General features: G+C 36.4%; 2 protein-coding genes across 2 annotated transcripts in view; both read left to right on the forward strand.

Annotated features, from left to right (window-relative positions):
• Positions 98 to 6,626, forward strand: LOC104778281 (probable LRR receptor-like serine/threonine-protein kinase At1g53430). Its single transcript, XM_010502689.2, has 23 exons — positions 98 to 291; positions 951 to 1,128; positions 1,237 to 1,308; positions 1,422 to 1,490; positions 1,578 to 1,649; positions 1,726 to 1,797; positions 1,889 to 1,960; positions 2,042 to 2,113; positions 2,194 to 2,265; positions 2,351 to 2,422; positions 2,500 to 2,574; positions 2,678 to 2,749; positions 2,833 to 2,898; positions 2,978 to 3,037; positions 3,130 to 3,168; positions 3,270 to 3,322; positions 3,406 to 3,776; positions 4,547 to 4,745; positions 4,869 to 5,015; positions 5,117 to 5,235; positions 5,310 to 5,520; positions 5,606 to 5,843; positions 5,917 to 6,626. The coding sequence occupies exons 1-23, from the start codon at positions 174 to 176 to the stop codon at positions 6,527 to 6,529; spliced, it is 3,132 nt and encodes a 1,043-aa protein (XP_010500991.1). The 5' UTR covers positions 98 to 173; the 3' UTR covers positions 6,530 to 6,626.
• Positions 8,571 to 13,962, forward strand: part of LOC104778508 (probable LRR receptor-like serine/threonine-protein kinase At1g53440) — a 7,608-nt gene continuing 2,216 nt past the window's right edge. The window contains exons 1-21 of the mRNA XM_010502965.2: positions 8,571 to 8,767; positions 9,448 to 9,622; positions 9,717 to 9,788; positions 9,900 to 9,968; positions 10,071 to 10,142; positions 10,224 to 10,295; positions 10,378 to 10,449; positions 10,538 to 10,609; positions 10,676 to 10,747; positions 10,838 to 10,909; positions 11,004 to 11,078; positions 11,173 to 11,244; positions 11,318 to 11,383; positions 11,463 to 11,522; positions 11,614 to 11,652; positions 11,732 to 11,781; positions 12,625 to 12,995; positions 13,098 to 13,296; positions 13,395 to 13,541; positions 13,644 to 13,765; positions 13,847 to 13,954. Of these exons, the coding sequence (XP_010501267.2) occupies positions 8,659 to 8,767; positions 9,448 to 9,622; positions 9,717 to 9,788; positions 9,900 to 9,968; positions 10,071 to 10,142; positions 10,224 to 10,295; positions 10,378 to 10,449; positions 10,538 to 10,609; positions 10,676 to 10,747; positions 10,838 to 10,909; positions 11,004 to 11,078; positions 11,173 to 11,244; positions 11,318 to 11,383; positions 11,463 to 11,522; positions 11,614 to 11,652; positions 11,732 to 11,781; positions 12,625 to 12,995; positions 13,098 to 13,296; positions 13,395 to 13,541; positions 13,644 to 13,765; positions 13,847 to 13,954 (2,166 nt within the window). The 5' untranslated portion in view covers positions 8,571 to 8,658. The remainder of the gene's footprint in view (positions 8,768 to 9,447; positions 9,623 to 9,716; positions 9,789 to 9,899; positions 9,969 to 10,070; positions 10,143 to 10,223; positions 10,296 to 10,377; positions 10,450 to 10,537; positions 10,610 to 10,675; positions 10,748 to 10,837; positions 10,910 to 11,003; positions 11,079 to 11,172; positions 11,245 to 11,317; positions 11,384 to 11,462; positions 11,523 to 11,613; positions 11,653 to 11,731; positions 11,782 to 12,624; positions 12,996 to 13,097; positions 13,297 to 13,394; positions 13,542 to 13,643; positions 13,766 to 13,846; positions 13,955 to 13,962) is intronic.

The raw sequence follows: 13,962 nt of genomic DNA on the forward strand, positions 1-13,962 counted from the left end.
TTTTTTTTTTTTTTTTTGGGAGAAAATGAGATATATATATTTATATATATATGAACACTAAAAGCTTTTATTTTATTTACATTTCTCTCTCTCTCTCTCTCTCTCTCTCAATCGTCTACTCTAGTCTCGTCTTGTCTGTTTGGTGTTTTCCTCAGAAAAAAAATACTCGAGAGATGGGTTTCATCTTCTCGACAGAGAAAGTTGTTGTGTATGCTCTTCTTCTCATCTTCATTTGCTTATTTGAAAATTTTGGATCATCAAATGCTCAACAACTTTTGCCAGAAGATGAAGGTGCGTCTCAATCTTTTGTGTAATCCACACACACATTGTCATACAAATTCCTTTCAATTTCAATTTTATAGTCGCAAATTAGACTTTTTCAAAAGATTATTCATTTATTAGCTTTTGGTATAAGCTTAAAAAAAAATTAAGTCACATTTGACACATAAAAAGCTAGAAAATATTGGATTTATTGAATTTCGTGGACCTATACTATCTCGATAACTGATTGGTGGGTCGTCATAGTTGCACGATGCAAAAGCTTTAAAACTAGGTACACATAGTTGACTAAACGAACACACCAGTACGGTTTTCGATTTTTCATGTATAAACAATTTGCATCTCAATTTCTTGGAATCGTAAAAAATGAAACCGATCGGATCATGATTCCGATTTTATTACAAGACCTACTATGTATTTTCTAGTGAGTCAATTTGTAAATGAGTGATTTATTGTATCAATTTTTTTTTTTTTTTTTCTAATCTATGATAATTTCTCCCATCTGGATAATATATAATTTTTCTCAAAGATGTGTTAAGTAAACGAATAAATCTCTTTCAATATGTGCAAGTCAATTACAGAGACGTTCAGATTGAGATATTTTATACTAGTGTTTAATCTCTCATTCTTTATTCAGTTGGAGTTTCCTCATTTTGACCATTTTTGAGCAGTTCAAACATTGAGAACGATCTTTAGAAAGCTTAAAAACCAAACAGTGAACATCGAGAGGACTTCTTGTTCCGACGGAAAATGGAACTTTGTTGGCAGCTCATCCCCCTACCCACCGACCAGTAACATCACTTGCGACTGTACTTTCAACTTTAGCACAATTTGTCGTGTCACAAACATGTAAGTATATATATATGACTATTTCTCATCTCCTTAAACTTTCCAAGCAAGAAACAGAGTTAGGGTTCTTAAACAAAAACTTTCTCTCTTCTTGATTGTCATCAACAGACAGCTTAAAAGTTTAAGCTTGCCCGGAATTATCCCGCATGAGTTCGGAAACCTCACGAGTCTTCGAGAGATGTAAGCACATTTTTTTTCTTTTCTCATTGTTTCTTGATTCTTCGCAAAATGTCCAAGACTTGGAACTCAAGCAATCTTTGTTTTGTGTTTTTTCCTTTCGTTTTTTCATGCAGAGACCTTACGCGGAACTTTCTCAATGGAACGATACCTGCTACATTGTCTAAAATTCCGCTTGAAATATTGTAACCATTCTCTGCAATACATATTTTTACTTCTTCTTGTGATGATAATAAAGTTGTACTGATTCATGCGTTTTTGTTTACTAATAGGTCTGTATCCGGAAACCGTCTCTCTGGACCATTTCCTCCTCAACTCGGAGAGATTACTGCGCTTACTGAATTGTAATGTTACACATCTAATCTTGTTTTCTTTAAACCAGAATTGACTAGATTCTAATATGTAAAAAACGAATTGCAGGGTTTTGGAAGCTAATTTATTTACAGGACCACTTCCTTCAAACCTAGGGAACTTAAGAAGCTTGAAAAGATTGTAAGATCCTTTGTTACATACTTTGTTTTTTTTTTTTTTCATTGTTAATTATTTCAGTTATACTTAGTGATTGGTCAATTTATAATTACAGGCTTCTCTCTGCAAACAACTTCACAGGTCCAATCCCTAAGTCCTTGAGCAATCTCAAGAACTTGACTGATTTGTAAGTATAGAAAAATACACTGAGATTTCAAAAATGTTGATTCTTTGGAACGAGTCTAAAAGCTTCATATGTTTCTTGCAGTCGGATTGATGGAAACCCTCTATCTGGGAAGATACCTGATTTCATCGGAAACTGGACTCTGCTCGATAAGCTGTGAGTAACCGTCATTTCTCTGATTACTTTTTCTAAAGAACACTGTAAAAGTTGCAGTGACAAAACTGTTCAATCTGCAGACACCTTCAAGGCACATCATTGGAAGGCCCAATTCCATCTTCAATATCAAACTTGAAGAACTTGACTGAATTGTAAGTAAGCGAAGAGTTTAACAATACCCTTGTTTTGCATGCTCTTCAAAGCTTTTGAGCTTAATAAAGCTTTCATTTTTATCAGGAGGATAACCGATTTGCGTGGAACGGCCTCTTCATTTCCAGACCTGAAAAATATAACGAATATGACACGATTGTAAGTTTAACTTTGACTAAAGTTATATATGCACATGTTTCATCAAACAATACTTAACATTCTACTAACTTCATCAGGGTACTAAGAAATTGTTTGATAAAGGGACCTATTCCAGAGTACATTGGTACCTCCTTGAGTGAGCTGAAGTTACTGTAAGTCAAATTCTTTTGCTAGTTCTACAGCTAAAAGGCTAATTAGTATGACATTCGTGTAGGTACTAAGATAACATTCGTTTTTGTACATGTGTGTATGCAGAGATTTAAGCTCAAACATGCTAACCGGTGTAATTCCAGACACATTTCGGAATCTTGAGAAATTTAACTATATGTAAGTTTCAAATTATCAACATATAATGATGATATAAAATCTTTACTTTCAAAAACTGAATGTTAATTACTTTGCTGCTTTAGGTATCTGAATAATAACACATTGACTGGTCGAGTTCCTCAGTTCATTCTTGATAGTAAACAAAACATGTAAGCAAACTAACTAACTACCTCGAGGTTTTAAATTCGGAATACATCTGCGTTTAATGATTTCTTGATCTGTTTTCAGCGATTTATCTGACAACAATTTCACTAAGCCACCTACTGTAAGCTGTAATCAGCTTGATGTGTAAGCATTGTTGTTGTTTCATATCCTTGATTTTTCAACTTAACTTTGTCTATATGTTTTTCTAATCAGCTTTATTGGTTAAACACATTCAGGAACTTGATCTCCAGCTACCCGTCAGTAACCGATAACTCGTGAGTCTCCTTTTTTCTCACTCTTTTCAGTTCATAGAACTCAAAAACCAAAGATAGTTACATAAAAAAACAAAAAAAAAACAACAACTCTACTTGTGTAGTGCTCAATGGTGGTGCTTGAGAGAGGATCTTCCCTGTCCAGGAGATGCAAAACGTGAGTGTACATTTTAAAGATTCAAACTTATATAGAAAGAAACCCTAAACCATTTTTACATTTTTGTTCTCGGGTTTTCGCAGATTCTTCCCTGTTCATTAATTGTGGAGGAAGAAGCCTCAAGATTGGAAAAGATACGTATAAGGATGACTTGAACAGTAGAGGACAATCAACATTCTCTTCTGACCCTGAAATATGGGGATACAGCAGTTCTGGAGTTTGGTTAGGCAATGTCAAGGCCCCTTACTTAGCAACAGACAAATTTAACTTGATCAATGGATCAACTGAAGAGTTATACAAAACAGCCCGTATCTCTCCACAGTCACTCAAGTACTATGGACTATGCATGATAAAAGGAAGTTACAAAGTGCAGCTCCATTTTGCAGAGATTATGTTCTCAAATGACCAGACTTTTAATAGCTTAGGGCGGCGAGTATTCGACATTTATGTCCAAGTGNATCAGCTTTATTGGTTAAACACATTCAGGAACTTGATCTCCAGCTACCCGTCAGTAACCGATAACTCGTGAGTCTCCTTTTTTCTCACTCTTTTCAGTTCATAGAACTCAAAAACCAAAGATAGTTACATAAAAAAACAAAAAAAAAACAACAACTCTACTTGTGTAGTGCTCAATGGTGGTGCTTGAGAGAGGATCTTCCCTGTCCAGGAGATGCAAAACGTGAGTGTACATTTTAAAGATTCAAACTTATATAGAAAGAAACCCTAAACCATTTTTACATTTTTGTTCTCGGGTTTTCGCAGATTCTTCCCTGTTCATTAATTGTGGAGGAAGAAGCCTCAAGATTGGAAAAGATACGTATAAGGATGACTTGAACAGTAGAGGACAATCAACATTCTCTTCTGACCCTGAAATATGGGGATACAGCAGTTCTGGAGTTTGGTTAGGCAATGTCAAGGCCCCTTACTTAGCAACAGACAAATTTAACTTGATCAATGGATCAACTGAAGAGTTATACAAAACAGCCCGTATCTCTCCACAGTCACTCAAGTACTATGGACTATGCATGATAAAAGGAAGTTACAAAGTGCAGCTCCATTTTGCAGAGATTATGTTCTCAGATGACCAGACTTTTAATAGCTTAGGGCGGCGAGTATTCGACATTTATGTCCAAGTGTGTTTTCCAGAACAAAGAAGAAAACTTTTTTTCGAAACAAAGTTTCAGTTTCTTGGATCAGAGTTCAAAATGGGATTCTCTTGTGCAGGGGAATTTGTTGGAGAGGGACTTTAACATAGCAGAGAAAGCAGGTGGAGTTGGTAAACCGTTCATACGAAACATAAGTGAAGTTCAAGTGAATGGAAGTACGCTGGAGATTCATTTGAAGTGGACAGGAAAAGGCACAAACATGATACCGAGAAGATCTGTTTACGGGCCTCTCATTTCCGCCATAACGATTACACCGAGTGAGTTTTCTTTCCAATCTTGGAGTGAATGAATGAATGAATGTTCTTTCTCAACTGTTTGAAACTATGTTAGAGTGAGTAAGTGAGTGAATGTTCTCTCTATTCTATTGCCTATTCTTGTAGATTTCAAGGTTGATACCGGAAAAGAATTGTCCAATGGAGCAGTTGCAGGCATTGTAATTGCAGCGTGTGCGGTTTTCGGGTTTCTGGTACTTCTAATCCTCTGGCTTACAGGTTACTTAGGTGGAAAAAAAGAAGTGGATGAAAATGGTAAGAAAGAAAACAATTTTCCTATCTTTCAAGAAACACTCTTGTCATTTTCAAGATCTGATTATGTCTTTCAAATCTTACTTTTTTTGTTTTATCAAAAGAGCTTAGGGGACTTGATTTGCAGACAGGATCGTTCACACTGAAACAAATCAAACGTGCTACTAATAACTTTGATCCAGAAAACAAGATTGGTGAAGGAGGATTTGGACCGGTTTATAAGGTGATCATGACTGCTTTGGTTTTACATCTTCACTGTGATTTGGATTATATGTACTAATGTGTTTTGGTTATTAGGGTGTTCTTGCTGATGGAATGACCATAGCGGTGAAGCAGCTTTCATCAAAATCTAAGCAAGGAAAGAGAGAATTTGTGACTGAGATAGGAATGATCTCTGCGTTGCAACACCCAAACCTTGTGAAACTTTATGGTTGTTGCATCGAAGGGAAAGAGCTTTTGCTTGTGTATGAGTACTTAGAGAACAATAGTCTCGCTCGCGCACTCTTTGGTTAGTTTTTATTATCTCCATCTGAGAAAGATAGTTTTAGGTTATTGATCTTTAAGCTAAAGTCTCTTGTGGGTTATCTTAACAGGCACAGAAAAACAGAGACTTCACTTGGATTGGCCAACAAGGAACAAGATATGCTTAGGGATTGCGAAAGGGTTGTATTATCTACACGAGGAATCAAGGCTGAAGATTGTTCATAGAGACATAAAAGCGACAAATGTGCTTCTTGATCTGTCTCTGAATCCTAAGATCTCTGATTTTGGTCTAGCCAAGCTCGACGAGGAAGAGAATACACATATCAGCACAAGGATTGCAGGAACAATGTGAGTGTTCATTACTTATCTTTTCTGAAATTATTTGTTAACACTTACAAGAATTTATGTTTCACTGATGCAGAGGTTACATGGCTCCAGAGTATGCAATGAGAGGTTACTTAACAGACAAAGCAGATGTTTACAGCTTTGGTGTTGTCTGCTTAGAGATTGTGAGTGGAAAGAGCAACACAAATTACAGACCAAAAGAAGAGTTCGTTTACCTTCTTGATTGGGCATATGTCTTGCAAGAACAAGGGAGCCTGCTAGAACTCGTGGATCCAGATCTCGGTACAAGCTTTTCGAAGAAAGAAGCGATGAGTATGTTGAACATAGCTTTACTCTGCACAAACCCATCTCCGACATTGAGACCACCAATGTCATCTGTTGTAAAAATGCTAGAAGGAAAAATCAAAGTCCAACCACCATTGGTGAAACGTGAAGTAGATCCAAGTGGTTCAGCTGCAATGAGGTTTAAGGCCTTTGAGCTTTTGTCACAAGACAGCGATTCACAAGCCTCAACATTTGCGACAAACAGAGAACAACACATAAGCTCCTCTTCGATGAACGGTCCGTGGGTCGATTCTTCCTTCTATGAGCCTAGCAAAGATATTAGCCAACAACAGCAAGAAGAAGGACGTTCATCATCTTCCTCGAGGATACTTTTAGATGAACTTACCGATGTGAGGATTGAGTAATGAATTGTAAATCATTAAGATTCTTTTAACTAATTTACAGACACAACAGTATTAACCAACTTATACTGATATACATATCAATCAAATTTTATAACAAACAACTGAAAATTTTCTATAAAATTAAAATAAAGTTCAAATGCGTACTGTAAAATAAAATTGTAAGGAAAGTATAATTGCTTTTAAGACACAGTTTTGCAATTAGTTTTTTTTTTTAATTGCTTTACCAAACATAAAAAAAAAAAATCTATTTTATATAAATAGAAAAATTTGAAAGCAAATTATCTCTCTAATTGGTTGGGATCTTTCCCGGATTGAGCCTTTTATCTCTAGGGATCAGAGACTTGAACTTGCTGCGATAGTCGTGGATACAGTCACTGGAGCAGAGGATAGACTCGCTTGGGGGAATACTGTGGATGGTTGTGTTACGGTGAGTTCAACATATGCCTTACTGACTATGGATGTATCACCGCGTTAGAACATGGAGCAGTTCTTCTTGCGTATTTGGAAACTGGAAGTTCGAGAACGAGTGAGGGTTTTCCTCTGGCTAGTTGGAAATCAGGCTATCATGACTAACTCAGAACGGTACCGACGAGGCTTGTGTGATTCAGAGGTGTGTCAAGTTTGTAAAGGGGGAGTAGAGTCTATCATTCACGTCTTCCGTGATTGTCCTGCAATGTCAGGGTTATGGAGCAGGTTGGTAGTACCGTGATGACGACAGGCTTTCTTTCGGTCATCATTGCTTGAGTGGTTATATGAAAATTTGTGTTGGGCAGGAGGTGAGGTAGACAAACATTGGTCTATAACCTTCTCCATGGCTGTTTGGTGGGCTTGGAAATGGAGATGCAGCAATGTTTTTGGGGCAAATAGAGTTTGGAGAGATAGAGTGAAGTTTATCAAAGACGCTACAAAGGAGGTTCTGGGTGCTAAGTTGCGGAACTTGTTGAATCATGAAGCACCGGCCCGGGTTGAACGACTGATCAAGTGGTCACCCCCAGTGTTCGGTTGGTTTAAGCTGAATACAGATGGGCTTCACGCGGGAATCCAGGCTTGGCAGCGGCTGGAGGGGTGATTCGAAATGAGAGGGGTGAATGGTGTGGCGGGTTTGTATTGAACGTGGGGAGATGTTCAGCGGCGTTGGCGGAGTTGTGGGGGGTGTACTATGGGCTGTATTTGGCATGGGAGAGTCGGATAGAGAGACTGGATCTAGAGGTGGATTCGGCAATGGTGGTGGAGTTTCTACGGACAGGGATTGGTGAGTCGCATCCGCTGTCGTTCCTGGTACGTTTGTGCCATGGCTTTCTCTCAAGGGACTGGACGGTCCGTGTTACACATGTGTATAGGGAAGCTAATCGCCTTGCGGATGGATTAGCGGCCTATGCGTTTACTTTACCTTTAGGATTTCATAAGTTTGACATGCTCCTAGATGTTGTGGGTTTACTTTTTCATGAGGATTTAGTAGGACCTGCGTGTCTTCGCAATGTTGTTGTGTAATTTTATTTTTAAGTTAATAAATAGCTGGGAGATTTCTCCTGGTTTTCCCACCAAAAAAAAAAAATCTCCATCCATCATCATCTGTTTGTATCCACAAAAGAGAGAGTGTGCAAGTCAATCCACCACTTCGACCCATCAATTTGGTTTACTAATGAAAGTGCGAAGGCCAGCCTTGTAACCCGTCCACCATCTCTAACATGCATGTAGCTCTCATCTCAAGGCGTATATCACTTTCCATGATAATTGATCCATTAAAATTTTGTGTTTTTAACTAAAACATTATATATTCTAAAACAGAGGAAATATGGAATATTAGTTGTGTTTGCCAAAAAAAAGTTACAAAATCAAATATTAACCAGGAAAAATCACAGAATTTACGATAAAAATCACAGAATTTAATTTTAATTATTTAAAATACATAAACGAAGACTAGAAAGAAGTCAATGAACCCCAAATAAAGTATTCATCCCCGGTGGCTAGAGATTAAAAAAATACTATATATTATGAGATTTTGTTATTAATATGTATCTATATTATTATTTAAGTGAACACTAAAAGCTTTTATACACTTCTTTCTTCTTCTTCTTCTCTCTTTGAGAATTGAGTTTGGTTTTTCCGAAGAAAAAAAAAACGAGAGGATGGGTTTCTTTTTCTCGGCCGAGAAAGTTGTGTATGCCCTTCTTCTCATCTTCATCATCTACTTGGATTTTTACGGATCAAATGCTCAAGTTTTGCCAGAAGATGAAGGTGCCTTATCTTCACTCCTTTTTAGTATATTTACATGTCAATTCTACTCTTCAATTTCAATATAAAGTTATCCCCCTTTTCTCAAATTATCCGATTCAACTTTTTTTTGTTATTTTATGAAAAAAAAAGTAATTGGATGCTTGCTTTTAGTCGGAAAAACTCAATTTATAGAAAGTTTTCTTTTCCAAGTTACCGACTAAACTCTGTAATTTGGATGCACCTAAAAAAAATCAACTAAACTATATTGTTATTGTAAATCCTTTACTAGGAAAAAAAATTATATTATTGTCGGTCTTTAATAGAAAAAGTTATACTTTTGCTCTTGATGATATTGGTCGTCAATGAATTTATTGAATGGTATTGGTCGTCATGAATCATGGATTATATATATATATATAGCAGAAGATCCAAATAGAATTATTTATATATATATATATATATATTCTATTGTAGGTGGATGCTATTATATGTAAATTAAGAGAGAAAAAAAAAAACTTTTCCCCACATGTGTATTATTAAAATAATAAATAAATAAATATTTGTACTTTATGTGCAAGTTGCGTTATTGAAAGAGACGTTGAGAATATGGAGATTCAGATATTTTTTTAAGTACAGTATTTTATCTCTTATTTCTGAACTTCAAATCTCGACCGTCAAAAGTTTTGACCATTTTTGAGCAGTTCAAACATTGCAAACGATCTTTAGAAAGCTTCAAAACCAAACAGTGAACATCACGAGGACTTCTTGTACGGACGGAAAATGGAACTTTGTTACCGGCTCGACGCCCAAAGCAACCAGTAACATCACCTGCGACTGTACCCTCAACTCCAGTTCAGTCTGTCGTGTCACAAACATGTATGTAATTTGCCCATTATAGTAACTTTCATAACAAGAAACAAAATTAGGGTTCTGAAAATATAATTTCTTTCTTTTTCATTTTCATCAACAGACAGCTTCAAGGTTTTAATTTGCGAGGAGTTGTCCCACCAGAGTTCGGGAACCTCACACACCTTACAGAAATGTACGAACCGGGATCTTTGTTTCTTGATTTTACTGTCAATGGATCATAGCAAAAACGTCTGAGGCTTGGGGATTAAGTAATCTTTGTTAATTTGTGGTTTTTTACTTACAGAGATCTTATGCTGAACTTTCTCAGTGGGACAATACCTACGACATTGTCTCGAATTCCACTTGAAATCTTGTAACCATTCTCTCTCCAATGCCTATATCTTTTTTTTCCTTGTGATGATACCATAAAGTTGTACTGATTCTTGCGTATTTTTGTTTTCTGCAACTAAAACAGGTCTGTAACCGGAAACCGTCTCTCTGGACCATTTCCTCCTCAACTCGGAGAGATTACTACACTTACTATAGTGTAATATTCCTATCTAAATCTTGTATTCTTCAAACCAGAACTGAAGAGACTCTAATAAGGCAAAAAAAAAAAAAATTGCAGGAATTTCGAAACTAATTTATTCACAGGATCACTTCCTTCAAACTTGGGGAACTTAAGAAGCTTGAAAAGATTGTAAGATCATCTTTCTTATACATTTTGTTTTATATATTGCTATTTTAGTTTTATTTAGTGATTGGTCTATTTATAATTACAGGCTACTCTCTTCAAACAACATCACGGGTCCGATCCCTGAGTCCTTAAGCAATCTCAAGAATTTGACTGATTTGTAAGTAGAAACACACACAGTTAGATTTTCAAAAATGTTGATTCTTTGGATTTGGAGTGATTCTAAAATTTTCATATGTTTCTTGCAGTCGGATTGATGGAAACTCTCTATCTGGGAAGATACCTGATTTTGTTGGAAACTGGACTCAGATCAGTAGGCTGTGAGTAACCATCATTTTTTATCTTCTTGTGAAATTTGTAGTAAGACTGAATTGTTAAATCTGCAGAGACCTCGAAGGCACATCAATGGAAGGTCCAATTCCAGCTTCGATATCAAACTTGAAGAACTTGACTGAATTGTAAGTAAGCAAAGAGTTTTAACAATACCTTTTTCTTTTGCATGCTTGTCATCAAAACTTTTGAGCTTAATAGAGCTCTTATTTTATCAGGAGGATAACCGATTTGCGTGGACCGGCCTCTTCTTTCCCAGACCTGCAAACTATGACGAATATGGACCGATTGTAAGTGTTATTATAGTTTCACTCAACTCAAGTTATAAACTCTGTTTCATCAAACAACATTTTAAATATCTTCTTTGCTTATGAACTTCATCAGGGTACTAAGAAACTGTTTGATAAAGGGTTCTATTCCGGAATACATTGGTACCTCCTTGAGTAAGCTGAAGTTACTGTAAGTCAAATTCTCTTGCTAGTTCTACATCTTAAAGGCTAATAATGTGATCCAAGACCTCACATCAAATTATGTATAACATGTGTGTGTGCAGAGATTTAAGTTCAAACATGCTAACTGGTGTAATTCCAGACACATTTCGGAATCTTGAGGCATTTAACTTTATGTAAGTTTCAAATTATCAATATTATACAAATCTTACTTCAAAAACTTATAGCTAAATTACTTGGCCACTTTAGGTATCTGAATAATAACTCATTGACTGGTCCAGTTCCTCAGTTCATTCTGGATAGTAAACAAAACATGTAAGCAAACTAACTAACTACCTCGAGGTTTTAAATTCGGAATACATCTGCGTTTAACGATTTCTTGATATGTTTTCAGCGATTTATCTTACAACAATTTCACTAAGCCACCTACTCTAAGCTGTAATCAGCTTGATGTGTAAGCATTGTTGTTGTTTCATATACTTGATTTCTCAACTTAACTTTGTCTATATGTTTTTCTAATCAGCTTTATTGGTTTACATTTTCAGGAACTTGATCTCCAGCTACCCGTCAGCAACCGATAACTCGTGAGTCTTCTTTTTCCCCTCCTTTCAGTTAATAAGTTAACCAAAGAAACTTACAGAGAAATAATATTTACTTGTGTAGTGTTCAATGGTGCTTGAGGAAGGATCTTCCATGTCCTAGAGAGGCAGAACGTAAGTGGAAATTTCCAACTTTCACATCTAACACCCTCATGATTCAAAAAAACCTGAATAAGTTTCTTGCAGATTCTTCCTTGTTAATCAACTGTGGAGGAAACCAACTCAAGGTTGGTAANAGACCTCACATCAAATTATGTATAACATGTGTGTGTGCAGAGATTTAAGTTCAAACATGCTAACTGGTGTAATTCCAGACACATTTCGGAATCTTGAGGCATTTAACTTTATGTAAGTTTCAAATTATCAATATTATACAAATCTTACTTCAAAAACTTATAGCTAAATTACTTGGCCACTTTAGGTATCTGAATAATAACTCATTGACTGGTCCAGTTCCTCAGTTCATTCTGGATAGTAAACAAAACATGTAAGCAAACTAACTAACTACCTCGAGGTTTTAAATTCGGAATACATCTGCGTTTAACGATTTCTTGATATGTTTTCAGCGATTTATCTTACAACAATTTCACTAAGCCACCTACTCTAAGCTGTAATCAGCTTGATGTGTAAGCATTGTTGTTGTTTCATATACTTGATTTCTCAACTTAACTTTGTCTATATGTTTTTCTAATCAGCTTTATTGGTTTACATTTTCAGGAACTTGATCTCCAGCTACCCGTCAGCAACCGATAACTCGTGAGTCTTCTTTTTCCCCTCCTTTCAGTTAATAAGTTAACCAAAGAAACTTACAGAGAAATAATATTTACTTGTGTAGTGTTCAATGGTGCTTGAGGAAGGATCTTCCATGTCCTAGAGAGGCAGAACGTAAGTGGAAATTTCCAACTTTCACATCTAACACCCTCATGATTCAAAAAAACCTGAATAAGTTTCTTGCAGATTCTTCCTTGTTAATCAACTGTGGAGGAAACCAACTCAAGGTTGGTAAAGACATGTATGTGGAAGACCTAAACAAGAGAGGAGCATCAACATTCTCTTCTGTCTCTGATAAATGGGGATACAGTAGTTCTGGAGCTTGGTTAGGCAATGACAAGGCCCGTTACTTAGCAACTGACACATTTAACTTGATCAATAAATCAACTCCAGAGTATTACACAAAAGCCCGTCTCGCTTCACAATCACTCAAGTACTATGGACTCTGCATGATAAGGGGAAGTTACAAAGTGCAGCTCCATTTTGCAGAGATAATGTTCTCAAATGACCAGACTTATAGTAGCTTAGGGCGGCGAGTATTCGACATTTATGTTCAAGTGAGTTTTGCAGAACAAAGAAGAAAGTATTTTTTTCTAAATCAAGTTTCACTTTTTTCTTTAATCAGTATGTTAGTTTGAAATTCGGATTCTCTTGCGCAGGGGAAGTTGTTGGAGAGGGACTTTAACATAGCTGAAAGAGCAGGTGGAGTTGGTAAACCGTTCCTAAGGCAAATTGATGATGTTCAGGTGAATGGAAGTACGTTGGAGATTCACTTGAAGTGGTTAGGGAAAGGCACAAACGTAATACCAACACGAGGTGTTTACGGGCCTCTCATATCTGCCATAACGATTACACCAAGTGAGTTTTCTTTCCAATCGTTCTCAACTATTTACAATAATTTTGGAGTGAGTGGATGAATGAATGTTCTTACTCTATTTTATTGCTTGCTGTTGTAGATTTCAAGGTTGACACCGGAAAAGAATTGTCCAAGGGAGCACTTGCAGGCATTGTAATTGCAGCGTGTACGGCTTTCGGGTTGCTGGTACTTATAATCCTCTGGCTTACAGGTTACTTAGGTGGAAAAAAAGAAGTCGATGAAAATGGTAAAAAAGAAAACATCATTATTTTTTCTTTTCAAGAAATGCTCTTTCTCATTTTCAAGATCTGATTGTTTCTTTCAAATATTACTTTTTTTGTATTATCAGAAGAGCTTAGGGGACTTGATTTGCAGACAGGATCGTTCACATTGAAACAAATCAAACGTGCTACTAATAACTTTGATCCAGAAAACAAGATTGGTGAAGGAGGATTTGGACCGGTTTATAAGGTGATCATGACTGCTTTGAGTTTACATCTTCTCAAGTTCTTTGAGTTTGGATTGTATGTACTAATGGGTTTTGATTATTAGGGCGTTCTTGCTGATGGAATGACCATAGCGGTGAAGCAGCTTTCATCAAAATCTAAGCAAGGAAACAGAGAATTTGTGACTGAGATCGGCATGATCTCTGCGTTGCAACACCCAAA

This window comes from Camelina sativa, chromosome 3, assembly GCF_000633955.1.
Source record: "Camelina sativa cultivar DH55 chromosome 3, Cs, whole genome shotgun sequence".
Classification (NCBI taxonomy): Eukaryota; Viridiplantae; Streptophyta; class Magnoliopsida; order Brassicales; family Brassicaceae; genus Camelina; species Camelina sativa.